Source organism: Sinohyriopsis cumingii, chromosome 11, assembly GCF_028554795.1.
Source record: "Sinohyriopsis cumingii isolate HCF-2022 chromosome 11, ASM2855479v2, whole genome shotgun sequence".
Lineage (NCBI taxonomy): Eukaryota > Metazoa > Mollusca > Bivalvia > Unionida > Unionidae > Sinohyriopsis > Sinohyriopsis cumingii.
In genome coordinates, this window is record NC_142971.1 from 112,085,780 (window position 1) to 112,102,827 (window position 17,048).

Sequence of the window (17,048 nt, forward strand, 5' to 3'; positions counted from 1 at the left end):
TGTCAAGCTTTGGGTACTAATACTCAGATGACACCAATGTTATAATTCTGTGGTCTTAAACTAAGTAACAGAAAAAATAAAAGCAACAAGTTTACTAAAATTCAACAATATATTTCCCTAGAATACTTAGCGACAATTTAAAAGGAACTTTCCAGGTATTCCTAAAATTTTCTATCATAAGGCCATAAGTATAGAGTGTTCCAAATGAATTCCAGTATTCAGTGTGTTGATGTGCCAATAGCCTCAAATAAGCAGATGTGCCAACAGCCTTGATATGTCACACTGATATAATCCAGAATGTCCTTGAATAAATTCACAGTACTATAATTCTGAAATAGTGATTTAGTCCAAAATGTCAATGGGCACTTTTAATTCCAGTGAAGGGTCCTCGAGTGGCTGAGTGGTCTAAAGTCCTCTCCATTACGGATCACTGCCATCTCACCTCTATCTGCGTAGGTTCAAGTCTCGGATTTGGCCAATGTGGGTACGTGAGAAAGCTTGCCAGTAGCTTCTCATGGGTCGGTGGTTCTTTCCGGGGTTTTCCTGGGTTCTTCCTCCACCATTAATACTGGCCGCCATGTATAGCCTATCATGTGCTGAAAAATGGCTCTAAACCGTACAACAACAACAACAATTCCAATGAATAATTTTAAATAAATGATTCCTCTCAGATTATTTCTCAACACAGCAAACAATGATTTTAGAGAATGAATTTAAAGTAGGAATGAATAATTGTTTACTTGGTTTTCGGTTATATATAGACTGTTAGCTGGCTTATGACAAACAAAATGCCTTGAGGTCATTTCCAATAGAAATTTCCATCAAATTCTTTAACAAGGTTAGTTCTGTTTACCTAATTGTTGCAAATAACCTGGCAAAATTCAGGTAGCACAAAGAATTTCCAAAGGAAGCACCAAGGCCCTGAACTCAAATCCAAATAAACATGTTGTTTACAAATTATCATTATCTCAGGGGTCATGCTACCAGGTGAAGTGGGCGACTAGCCTAAAAAATGAAAATTTCACCTTTTTCTCTTTGGAAAGTGAAAATGATTTCACCCTGTGATTTTTTTTATATGTGTATTACATGTATGTAGCTGTGGCTTTTGAGATGCTCCCTTGCCTTGGCCAGTTTTTTCTGGTGTTGTGTTTTAGCTCAATGTGAAATGTAGGCATCAATCCATCAAATAGCTTTGCACATTCAGAGGCATGTGTTTTGATAGCTGATTAACCATTAACCCTTTCCTGAGTAAGCTATAGCAGAGATGTGCTATATATGTCTTTGGCAATAGCAACTATCACTGGCCGATTTCAGCAACTTATCATATGATGATAAAAACACAAATTTGTGTTTTGAAACTGAAACAATATTATGTAAATAGCACTTTATGTTTTAAGAATAGACTCTGTGACCTGAAGATTTTAAGTTCTGTGTGTGCATTATTTTGTTCATAAAATCTGTTTGAAACTGTAAGTGGACCTCTCAGGGAGAAACAATAAAGGACATTGCTGTTGTCTGGGAAGTACACTGTTAGATTTATCTGTTTTCATAAACATTTTGGCAACTTACCATATAATAAAAACACACAGAAATATTCAGTTCATAGAAAGCAAAGTCTAAATATTATGTTATTGAAGATTTAGCATAAAAATACAATTATGTAGGTCATAAAAATATGGGATAATAACTTTGTTTTGGAAATCGAGAAGCGCTATAAGGTTAAAGGTGTTTTCACTGATTTTTGTGAATATTCAGAAAAAAAGCAGTGAAGCAAATACTATTTAACCAATACCTGACATTACTACACATGCTGACATAACCATAATTTTGCAATCCTATGAATTGACTATTGTAACGCGGCTAGAATCTCATTACATTAAGAAAATCCCTCTTTCTAAAAATAGATTCACTGACATGTTGGCTGTTTCAATTCAGATGGGAAGAAGGTTTTAGTTCATTCATATGCTGACTTTAATGCTTCATTGTATTATCTATGAATAGTTACATTAATGTTTTATCGTTTAACAAAGAAATTGGGACAAACTGTATAGTAAGAAGACGTGTGCATTTGCTCTTATCTACTTGTTACACGGGCTGTTTCAAAACAAATTATGACAATTTTTCAACTGCAATTTCATAGTGAAATTTCATAAAGTAAAATAAAATTCTTGTTTAAGGGTAGTTGATTAAGCATTTTTACTAATTTATAATTATAATGCTGTAATCTAGTTACTCATATCAGTTAAATATTATTACACTGTATAGCTTCTACAGTGCTCTCAAGTCATGGCCAAAATTCACTGCATATGAATATGTTAATTTTTATACAAAATGTGTTTACAATATGCATACAAAGTTTCCACTTGAAAATAAAATATTGCAGATATGCATACTGGGAAATGGCATAATTCAAATAAGAGAATGAAAACACCCACATATATGCACACAGAGATATATATATATATGTATATGTGTATATATATATATATATATATATATATATATATATATATATATATATATATATATATATATATATATACACACACACACCCCCCACTCCCTTGATAACTCGTGCTCTGATAATGTGCGAACCCACTTATAATGTGGGATCAGTCGTGGATCCCTGTTTTTGTTATTACTAAAAAGTACAAAATTTTTTACCCTTATGTGTTGAACATGAAGAAAATCGTGATCAAAATTGGCAACTAAAACCTTATAAATCACTCATTTTATCATCAGAAACAGTTGATATGACCTGAGAATTTAAATCAACATTTTGAAACTTTTAATAATTATTACAGTATTTGTAATTTTCATTTCAGATGAAATAATAAAGAAACGCTTGCTAATTGATGGAGATGGTGGAAATGATGACAAAAGAATAACAAATCTGTTGAAAACTCTCATTCGATGGTGTCACAGTTCTGAGAGTGATGAAGAGAGGTATAGATACACAGGGTTGCTCTTTGGCCGTCTCAAGACAATATCTGACTTAGAAATAGGTGAAAATCCTAATGAATTTGTCTTGAATGATCAGGAATGAATGTGGGCAGATCATTAGGGGGAGCAGTAGATGAAATGGAAATTGTATGGTTTTAGGAATCGGTTCTTAAAATTTTGAAGTTAACACTGTATTTTATATTTTTCCATCGTAAGAGAGGTCCCTTTTTTGGCCCCCAGTGACCATTTATAATCCATGTCATTGAGCCCCACCTTTTGAAACTTGTGATATGGAATACACTAGAGCTTTTGATGCTCTTGAACTCCTGCTGGAGATCCATCAATTTATTCCTACAATAAATGGTAATTCTTTGAAAGGATATTGGATTTGTGTTTCAAATATATATTTAACATATTTATTTTATATGTTGGGACATCTGAAATTTGAGAAGTGCAAAATTGTTTGTAACAATAATTTTCTAATGCATATTAATTTTTAGGACATTCCAGGATATTAATATTTTCCATGATGACACTTTTGGGACATCAGTTCTGTAAGCTTCTTCCATACCCATTATTTGTTCAGCATGTATGTCTCCTTAATTGTCCCTATTAAGACCCGTAATCTCTAGTATGGCTTATTAAACAATATAGAATATTGGCTTAAGAGAACTATCAAATGGTTTACTAAACATCTGGCTTTCCAAAGAAGCTCCTAATGCATTTGATGTTCTGACACTTATTGCATAATAAACATTTTTTATCATACATACAGAAGTTACAATTGCAAAGGCATTTACCACCATGACCAGCAATTACAAAAGCATTTACCACCATGGCCAGTAATTGCAAAGGCATTTACCACCATGATCAGTAATTACAAAGGCATTTACCACCATGACCAGCAATTACAAAGGCATTTACCACCATGACCAGTAATTACAAAGGCATTTACCACCATGGCCAGCAATTGCAAAGGCATTTACCACCATGACCAGCAACTACAAACAGGGTTCCCACGCAACTGGGAAATCTGGAAAAAGTCGGGAGAAATGATAATTTTTTCATAATTTTATATCAGTGCACCAGTAATTACGTTCTTACTTTGCTTTGAAATTGTAAATACCTAAACTCTTTAAAATGTGATCCCAGTATGACAACACAACGAACAAACAATATAGTTCGATTCAATGCTTGCAATTAGGCTGCTGAAAGTATTTACATAATGACGCCACTGCATGTACATTGTAGGTTTGATTATGCGCTAAATTAAGTACATCCCTTGGAATTGAATCATGGGCACCATTGCACTAAACTTTTATGATATCTCCAAAATATAATAATAAAGTTTTGGAAATAATGCTTCGAAAATTATGCTAATACCATAAAAGCTGAGTTGTAGCTTCCTTTGATGTAAGCGACCTTACACCATACCTGTCAACTTTCATGTCGGGAGGTAGGGAAAACTCCCGATTTTTTTGGTCCTCCATGCCTACCTCCTGATTTCATAATATCTTCCGATTTTTTGCAGAGAACTCCCCAATTATTACATTATGTCTTCGATTTTCATTTCTTCTAAACAAGAAAAGTCTTGCATGCTTTTTTGTATCACCTGTAAATTATTGTTTTGACATAATAATTACTTTACTATAAAGAATTCACTTCTTCACTAAATAGAATGTTAAGTTTAAACATTAATCACATAAAATCGTTAAAGTAAAAGGAATGAAATAAGTACCATGCAGCAAATGTATTCTCAAAAAAGCTAATTCAGAATACATGTTTTATAATAAACAATACTAAATGCTTTATGAGTTGACAATAAGGGAATAAGGTTGGATATACAAAGAGGGGCAAATAGGCACCACATGTACGGTACCATGAGGTTGGCTATTTTGGTACATTTAGTTCAACAAAATTGGGAATCCTTTATTTGGCAATCAATTGCTGGTGCTTGCGTAACACACAATAGTGTAGAACATGGTTTATTTGAATTACGATGAGGGTCAATTGTTTTCACAAAATAGTTGCATGGATAAGGATTAACTTTTAATTAGTCACGATGACTTTCATGCTTGTTTATTTAAGACTAATCTTTAGCTATTATGCAGTTTGACCACAGCTGACCAGAATATGAAAATAGGGCACATCCTGGGGGTAAATAGGGAATGTCACATGGAGAAACGGCAAGTCCTTTTGCAAATTTCACGCATAATGGACCGGGAAGATCGATCAATATTTTGTGAAAACAAGGTTTTAAAAATGCCACGGAAAACCTGATTTTAGATTCCCAATATCTTTTTTCTTTATTCTTTCTCCCTACTTGGCATTTAAAAAGTTCATAGGCATGTCTTACACCCCGTTTTGCAAAACTATGGTAATTGTGCTAATATGGAATAAAAGGCAATTACACATCAATGTACTGGTATAATTGATGGTCAAAATTCCCTCTTAACACAAGCCAGTTTCAGGGTTTTAATGATTAACTGGCCTGTACTGCTGTCGCAAAACGAAAGACAAATTCGTCGACTATTAACATAGGAGACACCGAAGCATCAAGCTTTCCATTGTGTGGAAAGTTATGATGTTTGTTCAGCCAAAACACAAAACTAAAATTGATGGATATTGATCTTAGTTGATCTATATGAGAATTTTAGCCTTTATTATTACCACTATATTATTAACATATAAATTATGATGGTTATATGCCTTGTACAATTATTGTGTGTACCTTTTTAAAAATATTATCTCTATTTGTATGATCGCTTATATCATTGAAATTTAGTAACTCGTGAGTGCATGATTCAACATAAATGAAACATCTATTAAGGACCAGCTGAAATGTTATCTGGAAGAATGCAGTTTGGTTAAAACAATGAATAAGGGAAAATCTGCAACTAATATATGTCTGGCAACAAATAAGGATTTAAGTGATGCTATGCGCAGCATGCTTTTCACTGTTATAGTTCAGCATGGTCTCCCTGATAAACTCAGATTATGAAGTCTGTATTTACCTTTATTTAACTTTGTGTTGGAGGAATCAGATAATATGTACATGCAGAATAATAACAAAATCGAGCATAGTACTTTTAACAGTTTAAGAGCTTTCAGGTCAGGTCAGCAAAAGTTAATCTTTTTACAAGCCTATGTTCCAGATGTGCATTGGCAACATGCTTGGGTCAACTGATATAGACTTTGTCAGCAAAAGAAGCCAACACCACGCTGTGTCTGATACAGTAGGTGATCCTTATGTGATACACATTTGATATGAGGCAGTACTCAGACTTGCATTTACGAGTACTTTTTTCTTTAACTGCAAAACTAACATTATGTATTACAAGTGTGTGTCATATACTTATTTATTAATATGGAAATGCACAACAGCTGGGTTTGTCTTCAGCTCATGTTTGCCTTTCTAAGTATTCCAGCAGCCCAGCTGATCACCAGTATTCACTGGAGTCTTATTGTTCTCAAATGTACACTTTTTCTTATCAAATCCGCTTTAAAAGCAGTCAGCCTGTCTGCATCCCTTCTTGAATTAATTTGTTAATTTGTCTGCCACAGGTGAATGTTGTTGCTATTAGATTAGTCACTAACAATTTGTTGAATGTATCACATCACTACTTTTGGAACACTCCCCCAAAACGAGGGAAATCAGGAGCATCTTTGGCAATTGAATTAAGAGGTGCCCTCTTAATTCTAAACTGAATATTTCAGCATCATTTAAACCTAACATCCTGATTATTTCAAAGAACGGGTAATGTAAGATAGCTTTTTAACAAATCATTTCCTTCTTTTTATAGCAAATCATTTCCTTCCTTCAAAACTTTAGGTAGATTGGAATAATGGTGAAATTTATGAAAACAGCGGCATTGGGCTTTAAATACTTAGCACTTAAACAAGAATAAAGAACCATACAAACAGACTTATCGCCGATTATTTTCAGTAAGTATGTCAGACGTCAGTCCCTACATAGAGGCTCATGAATGGAAAAATGAGCATAACTGGCCTGACACTGTTGGAAAGTAAAGGTTTATCATTTAGGCTTTTACAATCTTGAGAGATTATATTTTCTGTAAAAAAAAAGCTTTTTGATGATGTACCATCAGAGAAATTCTTTAAAAAAAAGAGTTATATATCAGATTTCAATCCTGCATTGTAAGGGTTTTCTGTTTTTAACTTTATCGTTTATTTTTTGTACATTTAAAGAATTTTGGTCTGTGCAAACATAAAAATTGGCATGGAATGACATGTACAATCTAACACATTTGTTTCTTTCAGTCGCTTGACCTGTCAAAGGATGCTTGCAACACTGGCCCAATGTGAACACACCATGGAGAAGTCGGCCACTGTTTATCAAATGAATCTCAAGGAGCAAGCGAATTATGACAACCTTAGTCGGGAGATAGGTATGGAACTTACACAAAACTTTTCATTTGGTTTTGTTGATACATGGGAATAACAAATCAGGGCAGTTTAATTGGAAAAGTAATGTTATGGCTGACTGAGGACTAGTAAATATCATATAAAATATTTTTTGTGTACAATGTTGGATGATTCAGTGCACTTTGTGAACACACCAATATAAATTACATCACTACTTCATCATCACTGGGAGTAACTTTGCCTGTTGAAAAAGCTGTTGCATAACAGTTGTTGTCCATGAATGAATGTGTCACCTATTTCAGTCTTAACAGCAGCCCTGGTTTTTTAACTTATTTTTTGACAGGCTTACTATTTTTCACTACTTTTCCAAAATGTCCCTGGTATCCATATTATCTTTTCTTCAAATTTTATATTGAAAATTAGATCATAGTAATGCAAGCTCAGATGTGGAGTTGGGTGTTTTAAGAAGATAGAGCAAAAATCAAGTAAAGGTTTTATTTTTTCAGCAGTTTACATTAATTTCATACTGTATAAAATATCCATATTTTCCCAATCTCCTACTTAAAAATAAAAAAGTAGCATTACTTTATCCAAGCTTTTTCATAAGGGTTGCGGAAAGGACTGCTTTTTGTTGATATAATTTTGGTAAAAATTCTTGACAGGTCGTTATTAAGTAGCTTTTTTGGAAATATTTAAGAATATTTAATTCAGTTTTTCCTCACAGTTCATTAATTGGTTAATTGATTTGTAACAGTTGTCAGGAACATCACATTACTCTCATGTATCTTTTGCAAATTGGTCAGAAATACATTTGCTATGAAAGTATGACAGTTGTAAGTATTTTTGTAGATGATGTCAATATCATATGGAATTTGTGACAGAAAGATACAGTTCTCCTTTTAATACATTCCCCAATCACACTCTGCTACCACCATTCCCCCCCAAGAAAAAACACAATCTTTTCATCTATTGACCTTTTAGACGTAGGGAAAAAACTCGTACATCTTACCTACCCATACCAGCTCTAGATGGATGCCCATCAACCAGATGTTTGCCATTTTGAATAGTCCAGCATAATACTGCAAGAACTCTCAACTCCATGAAAATTATCATGGATTTGAACCCATTCATCCAGAAAGTCTGTATTATAGTTCATATTAGCATGTTTGCTACATGTTGCAGTCAGTTTTTTACTTTTGATAAATCTTTATGGGAATTTCTTCTCATTGTGGACTGCACTTATTGTGACCTTGTGATTTGACATGGTGCCATTGCTGCATATAGTTGGTTGTTTATTTGCACTCACTGCTTATTTTTTACTTGTTTTAAGTAGCAAGTGTGTTACTGATTTGTTAACTCTTTCAGGTTGTTATTTTCAGAATTTTTATCATCATTTCAGTTGAACATTGGCATGGAATGCAAACATGCAAAAAATTTCAAGCTAATGAAGGCAACATAACACATGCCTTGCTTGCATGATGGATTCGTCATCTGCAACCTAGTGTTTGTGCATTATGGTCACGGAAAAGCTTCAAGAGCAACAGAAAAAGTTTCAGCTCATGTGTTTTTTCTTTCACCTGAAGATGGCATCGATTGCTAGCATAGCAAGGTGATGTAAAGATGGACCTCCCCAGGATTCCCGGCGCTATTGGGAAAAAGTCTGGAGAATTTTTTTTTTTTCCTGACTGAAAAGTCCTTGAATTGTGCAAATATTGATGAAAGTTGGGAAAAACCCGGGTATTTTCCTCCACAACGTGATGCCTGAAACAATTACATCATTTAGTCATAACTGAACTGATCATGAGTTTAATTTATCGAGTTCTAACCAGAATATTAGGAGGTTGCAGTATGGATCATTTGGGTGCTTGCCATAAATATATTTGTTGAGACAATCCAAATGCTCAATGGATTAGATTCATCTAGTAGACTTTTTGTTTCACAGACAGATATCTGTATTATTTTTTTTTAATGGAAGGTATGAAAACCAGTTTAGCATCACAAGAGGCCAACATGGTGGCGTTAAAGCATAGCCGCTTAGTGGATGGGCTAGCAAACTTAAACATCGTTAAATCAAGTTATACCTGCATGAAATTGATATGAAAATTATTTATTTTCTCAGAAGTTGTGAGAGTATTAAAATCATTATGTCTTTAATCTGCTGAAAGACGAAAAACTAATGTGTTGATGAAATTTGAGCTGGTACTAGCAATTTCGATAGCATGTCGCATGAGCATACAGAATCTCATAACCGTCATTTTCAAATATTGTAGAAAAATTATTAAATGAAAGTCATATACTGGTTGTTATAAAAATACAAAAACGAAAGAGCACAAAATTTTCCATATTTATTCTGAGACCAACTTCGGAGTTTTGTTGTATCATGTGACTACCACGTTGACATGTGCTCTCTCGCATAGGGAGCATACAAAGCAGGGAACCAGACTACTCTGCTTGATGAATCAGACTGGCCAAGTTTCTTGTAGTTGTTCTCCAAATAAATATGTTGAGAATTATATGTTCTTTCTGGTTTTTCCAAAAGGTATCAGATTGTCATTTAATATAATTGAAATTTTGTACAACAAAGTTAAAAAGGAATTGTTTGTTGATATCACGTGACTATTGGACTTCCGATGCCTTTTTTAGATTTGTGAAGCAATTTGACTATTAACGCAAATGGTGAGTACCGGGTCAGGTTTCATCTATGCTTAGTTTCGTCTAGTCTGTCAGCGGATTAAAGACATATCGATTATAATACTTGCCATTTTTGGGAAAATAAATATTTTTCCTATCGATTTCATGCAGGTATAATTTGATATAACCTAGTTTAAATTTGCTTGGCCCACTGGTAAGCTACCTTACGGTTGCGTCCAATTCCAAACTTTTTATATGTAATTGCTCTGAACTCATGCTCCATCCAAAATGTCCAAATGTGAAAAATGGGGTTGGAATATTCGTCAGAAACCCAGATTAGAAAAATTTTGAATCTCTGAGCTGAACTTTGGTGCGATACTATTACACAGTGACATGTAGCTTGAAGCATTGGTTTCGGATCTTAAATAGAACGCCTGAGAAATGGGAAATTGTCATCCCTTTTATTATATCTTAAAAAACAATAAGAGCCCATGTATCAATACAGGTTTGGGGACTGGTTTATTGAACTACAAGAAGACAAGTTGATTTTACAGAAAATTCAGTCTTTGTTTATACAACAATATATAATTTTGAAGGTCTTTTGTCAAAATTTAAATCAGCCCTTATGTAAATGTCTTTAAATGATGAAATTTTTAACCAAATCATCTTAAGGAGTTTAGGTTGGTTGAAAAATCTTGTTTGAGACATAATTTCAGGGCTAAACTTTTTTTGTAACAAGATTCCAAAACTTTGCATTTTTTTTTTTTTTTATACTATGATAGGAAATCTTTACTTTTTATAACATACACACATTTTGCTCTAGAATTCTTTGGAATTAAAAGTTTGAAAGGAAACAAAATAATTCATGCTCATTATGTTGTTTATATGTAGCAACATAATGCAGGTCAGCAAACTTATCATTTGTATTCTGTACATTGAAATGGCATTAAATGCCAGTTTATAGGAATATAGTCAGATTTGTTTTGTGTGACTCATTTTGTGGTTTTGTACATGATCATCTTTCTTGACTTAGATGTTTTGGAGAGTCTTGAAAGAGAAACATCTTCAGATTTGGAAAATGCATGTTTTTTAATCCAAAATGTTCTTTAATTCCATTCAGTAATTGTCATATGTTAACCTTGAAAAAATTAATTTCGTCCTGGAAAAGACCTGGAAATTTGTATTTAGAAAAGCATGGGAACCATGCCTCCCAAATTAAAAAATTGTGTTCAAGATGCCAGCTGTGATGATCCCATCCATCAAATTTAAGAAACAGTGGGTTGCAGAGTTGCCATCGTTGCATTCTTAACAGATGTTGATAGAGTCAGAGATGTATTGCTTGGTACAGGAAGTGATGCAGTTTCTGGCCTTGGGATCATTTTTGTCCATATTTCCTTCAAACATACATTGATGATTTGGAGTTAATGTGGGAGTGCCCCATCTTGTCTAGGCAGTCCAATTGGCATGTTTCCCCTGCAGATTTAAGGATGCCTTTCAGGCTCATAATTCTTGGGGCATAGTGTATTTTTTGAATCTTGATGAGCCATTTCACCATCCTTTCATGCCATACACCATACTTACTCATGTTGCTGACAAGCCTGTCCTGCCTTCTGTTTGGTCATACGTTTTGTATAGTGACCGGAGATATGTCACTTCAGGAGGCTATTCTGCCTACTGTCTGACATTTTTGTGGTATGTAGAACCATTCAGGGATCAGTTTGACCAATCAGTCTATTTTGTTGTACATTTTTCATTGGTGGTTCCATAACTGACAGTCATACATGCCATTCAGCCAGCAACAGAGCTGACCATATAGCAGATCATCAAGTTTCCTCTCCAGCTCTTTGTATCAGCCAAACATGCTGTGAGACTGGCCAGCCACCAATGTAACCAGCAAGTCATTTGCTCACAGTTTATCCATTGGAGAGATACTGTGACATGCTCAAAGACAATGGCAATGCCTCATCCTGCACAGAGATGGAGGTAATGCTGCATTGGTGCAGCTCTCACAGAGATTGTGGGGACAACCAAGGTGATTCAGCATGCTCAGATCCCACAATAGAATGGACTGAGTTCATCCTAAAGCGGCTGTCAAAAAAATAAATTGTGTGTTGCTGACTTATCACCACTACCAAATGTATGCCAGGCCTGTCATATGAACTCTTCTCTACTGCCTAAGTCAGCAGAGATAAGAAACATGATCCTTGCTATTCCAAGTCATGTTTTTAATAGCCATCTGCCAGTGGTGTTTTATAATGCTGGTATCAAACACATTCAGACACATTTACCACTAAGCTTTCTCACTTTAGATGAAAACATTGTAGCAGTGAATATGATGACCTTACCATTTTTACAAGGTGGATATGAACATTTTCAAAGACTTATCTAAGATTGTGCATCACATTTGTAGCAACATCTTTCATATTAGACCAGTATTGCTAGCCACTTTTCAACCCACTGAACATTTAGTGAAGATAGGAATCTTTAATAAGGGTTGCTATGCATAATTCTATGGTTAATGCCCAGAACGTTTCAACTAACTTAAATTTAGTGTTTTGAGACACCTCTGTCTTTTCTCGTCATCACTCAAGCAGCACCTTTACTTTGCTGTCCATGTTAAATCATTGGGGTGCCATCACAGTTTGGCAGTAGAATAGAGGTGTGGAGGCAGGCAGTGCAGTGGCAAAGAGATAAGAAGCCAATAACTGCCGAACAACAACAGTTTCAACTGTGATCAAATTTCACTTCAGGAAGTAATGTGAAGGGGATAAGAAACAAGGTTTCCTTTTCCCAAACATCCCAGAGACTGTTGTTGACTCTCCACCCCACCCAGCCATAGACCGCATTCCACTTGGCACCACTCCTTCATTTTCAGCAGTATTGGATCAAACTATTTTCACAAATTGATTCGGTGGTTCAAATTGTTTTAGAGGGGATTCAGATTTCATTTATTCAGGCCCATTCCCCATTCATGCTAGACATGGCATCAGATTTGGAAATAGCCAGCGTTTTATGTAAGAAGAACTGGTTTCTTTTTCAAAAATTTGAAATAGAGATAGTTTGCAAACCAGACTTTCTGGGCTTTACTCCAAGCATTTCCTAGTGCCCAAAGCCAGTGGCAAACTCAGGCTATTCCTAGACCTCAGCTGGCCCAAGAAATACATTCCCACAGTTAAGTTCAGAATGGAAATAGCACATTCAGTTGGGAGGGGGAGAATTTGAGGTCAGTCCAGACATAACTGATGCATCTTTTCATGTCCCTACTTACCTGGCTTCAGCATAAATTCATCCAGTTTGCCTAGCAAGGTAAAATATACTAATTTTGTGCACTCCTGTTACGTCTAAATATCATTTCATCAGTGTTCACAAAAATCAACAGCAATGTCACTCATTTTCAGTCAACTTCATCAACAGCAATGTCACTCATTTTCAGTCAACTTCATCAACAGCAATGTCACTCATTTTCAGTCAACTTCATCAACAGCAATGTCACTCATTTTCAGTCAACTTCATCAACAGCAATGTCACTCATCCTCCAAAAAACCATGGTAAGTTCAATTTCGGTAAAGGCTAGGAATGATACGTCATCTGGAATTTGTATTGAATGGAAATGTTAGATGTCGACCCATCCCAGCATTTTGTTCACTGGTCATGGAGTTTCTGACCAACATTAATGTTGTCCATCTCCATCCTTTACTTGAGGTGCAGATGATCAAATTCATGGAGTCGATTTCCAACACGGAGTGGATTTTAGCAGGACAGTTTCTACAGTTGATAGTTGCTCTTTGTGGCAGCGGATTTGATTCTTATTGCCCACCTTTTCATATGTCCTTTGCAGATTGCCCTGATGGCCAGCACCAAGTCGACTCAATCATCCAGTTATAATCATGACCAAAGTAATAGTATTCCTGCATCAGTTGCTTGACAAGAATTGTTTCGTGATAGGAATTCCTCTATGTGGACTCCAGTTTGTACGGTTGTGAGCCCACATGTTGCTATGCTGTAAAATGTTAAGTAGCAAGTGTGGTCTGAAAATGAAGGCTATAGTAATCACTTTTTCATTTCTGGTGAGATCAACTTTACAGAAAAATAGTCCTTATCATGTCAGACAAATTGTTGCTTGTGACTTATCTCCTGAAAGGAGGGGTGTAGAGATGAAATTACTTAATCTATGTATTCTTGTTCAGAAGTTTTTTCGCTATGGCTTCAAGCTAAATATAACCATCCAGATCAGACACATTTCTGACAGGTTCATTATTTTGGCCAGATCATCATCAGGAAGGGGCCAGACCCTTACTGAGTGGTTCATTCATAAATTGTGTGCTTTGGAGGCATCCATGAACAGATATTTTTGTAACAAGTATGAATCACAAACTGCCCTCCTTTGTCTAGTTGGGAGGAGTTCAGATGGGTTTTAGACATGTGCCTACCCTTCCAAGGCTTTTGCACCAAAAATATTTCAGAAATTGAGGGGTCAGAACTGCATAGTATTTTTTGATAGTCCCTCTCATGTGGAACAAGTCTGGATGAGTTACCTACTCAGTTTAGCTATAGACATTCCCAGTGAGACCAAATCTATTAAAATAGCTATGGTCACAGGTGTTTTCATCCCAGTCCATACCTGCCTCTCCTTTATGTCTGTCTCTTGTTGGGAGAGCCTTGCAAAGAAAGGAATTTGAATCTGTGGATAGAATATCACCAGCTAGAAAGCCCTCCACTTTTTGACATGTTTCAGGAACTGATGCAAAGCTAACAGCATCACTCCTTGGAGTACTGCATTCCTGTAGGCTGACGCTTTCTTCAGGCTTTTAGTGCAGAATGATTTAGCACCATTAGCAGTCAAAGACTACTGCTCCATGAATAATGATATCCAACACCTTCAGGCATCCTCTCAGGGGTTTTGATGTTATTCAACTCAGATCAGTTTGGGCTGTTAGCCAATACTTGACTAAAGGTGATAGGATGCAAACAATCTTCAAAAGCTGTAACTTCAGCATGCAGAATGGGTGAGTTGTATGCCCTTTTGATGGACCCAGTCTATGACCTGTTCAGATCTGATAGTTCAGTGGTCCTAAAAAGATTCAGGAGATCAGGTAATCCTCATGAGGATTTCAGTTTATGGGTTTATAGCAATCTCTGCAGTCTTTCATTCAAGTGTAATGTTTCAGTCCAAGACCTAATAGAAACTCTTGGCTGGTATTTACAATTGACCTTCTTAATGAATCTAATGGATCCGCTGATACTGGCTCGGGTGACCAAAGGCCCAGTAAATGTTGCCACAGGTTACATGCCTGTCAGTTTAGCTGTGGTCATGTTAGGGGAATGTATTCAAAAAATAAAACAGTCATTTTGTACATTACATTTTTCTAGGAATCACATTACACTGCTTCTCAATGTAGCATGTCTGAATCACTGGCAGACCATTTATGATGTGAAGGCAGGCATGAATCCCTTTTTTAAAAAGAAAATGCACCAAAATTGTTCCCAGTTTGTTGAACATTAATAAAATCATGATTAAAACTGGTAAATGAAACCTTAATTAGTCGATAAGGGCAATTAGTGATTATAAATTTGAATCAAGATCATGAAATAAACATATTTTAATAAGAACTCATATATGTTGTTAAATTATCATTATAAAATTGATTGTCAGCACAATGTAAATAACCATGAAATTTTATAAACTAAAATGTTGGCAGCAGTTTAAGAAACACTAGTTAAGTAATAATTGTCAAGTGAAATATGTGTTTTAGTTTTATCTTTTAATTTGATTTCAGCGTAATCATAAATATGACATGCCTTCTAGCATTCAGACACAAAATGTGTAAATCAACCATCACAGTGAAGCCTGCAAGCGTTTCCTTGAGATACTGATACTGAATTTTGATCTCCCAACTTAAGAAGTGCTATTGCGTTTAATTAAAAGTTCACCCCCATTGTATTATCACTTTTATTAATCTTTTATATCAAATCTAGTAATGAGGGTACAATGAAGAAAGGTTAAATGGCTGGCAAATCCTACCTGCATAAGAGCTAGTGATCACAGTTTTGTGTTAGGTCAACTTGATTCTGTTGTCTGATTGATGACTAAGTTTAAGGTAATTAAAGTATCTAACATTGATCAGTAGAATGTTTGCAATCAATAAATACAAAGGAACCAAGCAAAAGGTTTACTAGGTGCATGTAAATGTTAAGTTTTACTGATAGGATTCATTACAGAGATGGTTTCCAATGTTTATAGTGAAGTTAAAATTTGTAAATTGGCACTCTGGGGTTGCTCAAGGATGTACAGACATTTTTAACTACAACTGGTATTGAAATCATAGCATCATTGTTTTATTAATATAACAATAAAAAAGCAAGTTGCAACATTATTTCTCTAAATAACTGTCATTTTTTAAATAAGCATTCTAGCGTTCAAGTGCAGTTAGGAGCAATATGATACATTGTTTTTTTCTGTCTGTTGAAATCACTTGGAATCATGTTTTAAATGATCTTTCAGAAATTGGATTGATTGAAAATGTGATTTATACACAAGATAACAACTTGATGAGAAATAGCTATTTATTAACAATTATTCTTGACACATTTGTTAAAATAGTATTTAGTCACTTACTTCCTCCCTTTACACTCTTGATGCCCATATTTTCAGTCTTCGCTCAGTAACTTGCACACATGGTTATTCCATAGTGTCTGTTTTAGAATCCCACAGTGTGCAAGTTATTGAGGGAGAGGTGTAATTTAAAACCCTTCCACTCCTTCCTGCAATCCAGGCATCCTAGTTGATGTGTCACTTAGCTTAAACTGGTAAACAGCTGGTTGAGGGGTAAGGAGAGGTAATGGGTAAGAGTTTCTTTCCATCATCTCTCTGATATATTGATGGACAAGGCAAGTTTTTTTTCTGTTATTTCTTGAGGGCTGGATTTGGGAGATAGTACAGTTTATTTTCTTAACATTAATGTGAATTGGGTATGTATTCTCCGAAAAACATAATTCACTAAAAAAAATGCTTTCTCTCAGAGGGTTCTTATGTTTAACATTTTTTTGATCTGACTGGTACAAAAGTAAAAATAATACAAAAGATAATT

At 35.1% G+C, this 17,048-nt stretch overlaps 1 protein-coding gene across 1 annotated transcript in view; it reads left to right on the top strand.

Moving 5' to 3' along the window:
* LOC149789308 (THO complex subunit 7 homolog) overlaps positions 1-17,048 on the top strand; it is a 43,235-nt gene that overhangs the window by 8,647 nt on the left and 17,540 nt on the right. The window contains exons 2-3 of the mRNA XM_089975516.1: positions 2,826-2,946; positions 7,225-7,352. Of these exons, the coding sequence (XP_089831642.1) occupies positions 2,826-2,946; positions 7,225-7,352 (249 nt within the window). The remainder of the gene's footprint in view (positions 1-2,825; positions 2,947-7,224; positions 7,353-17,048) is intronic.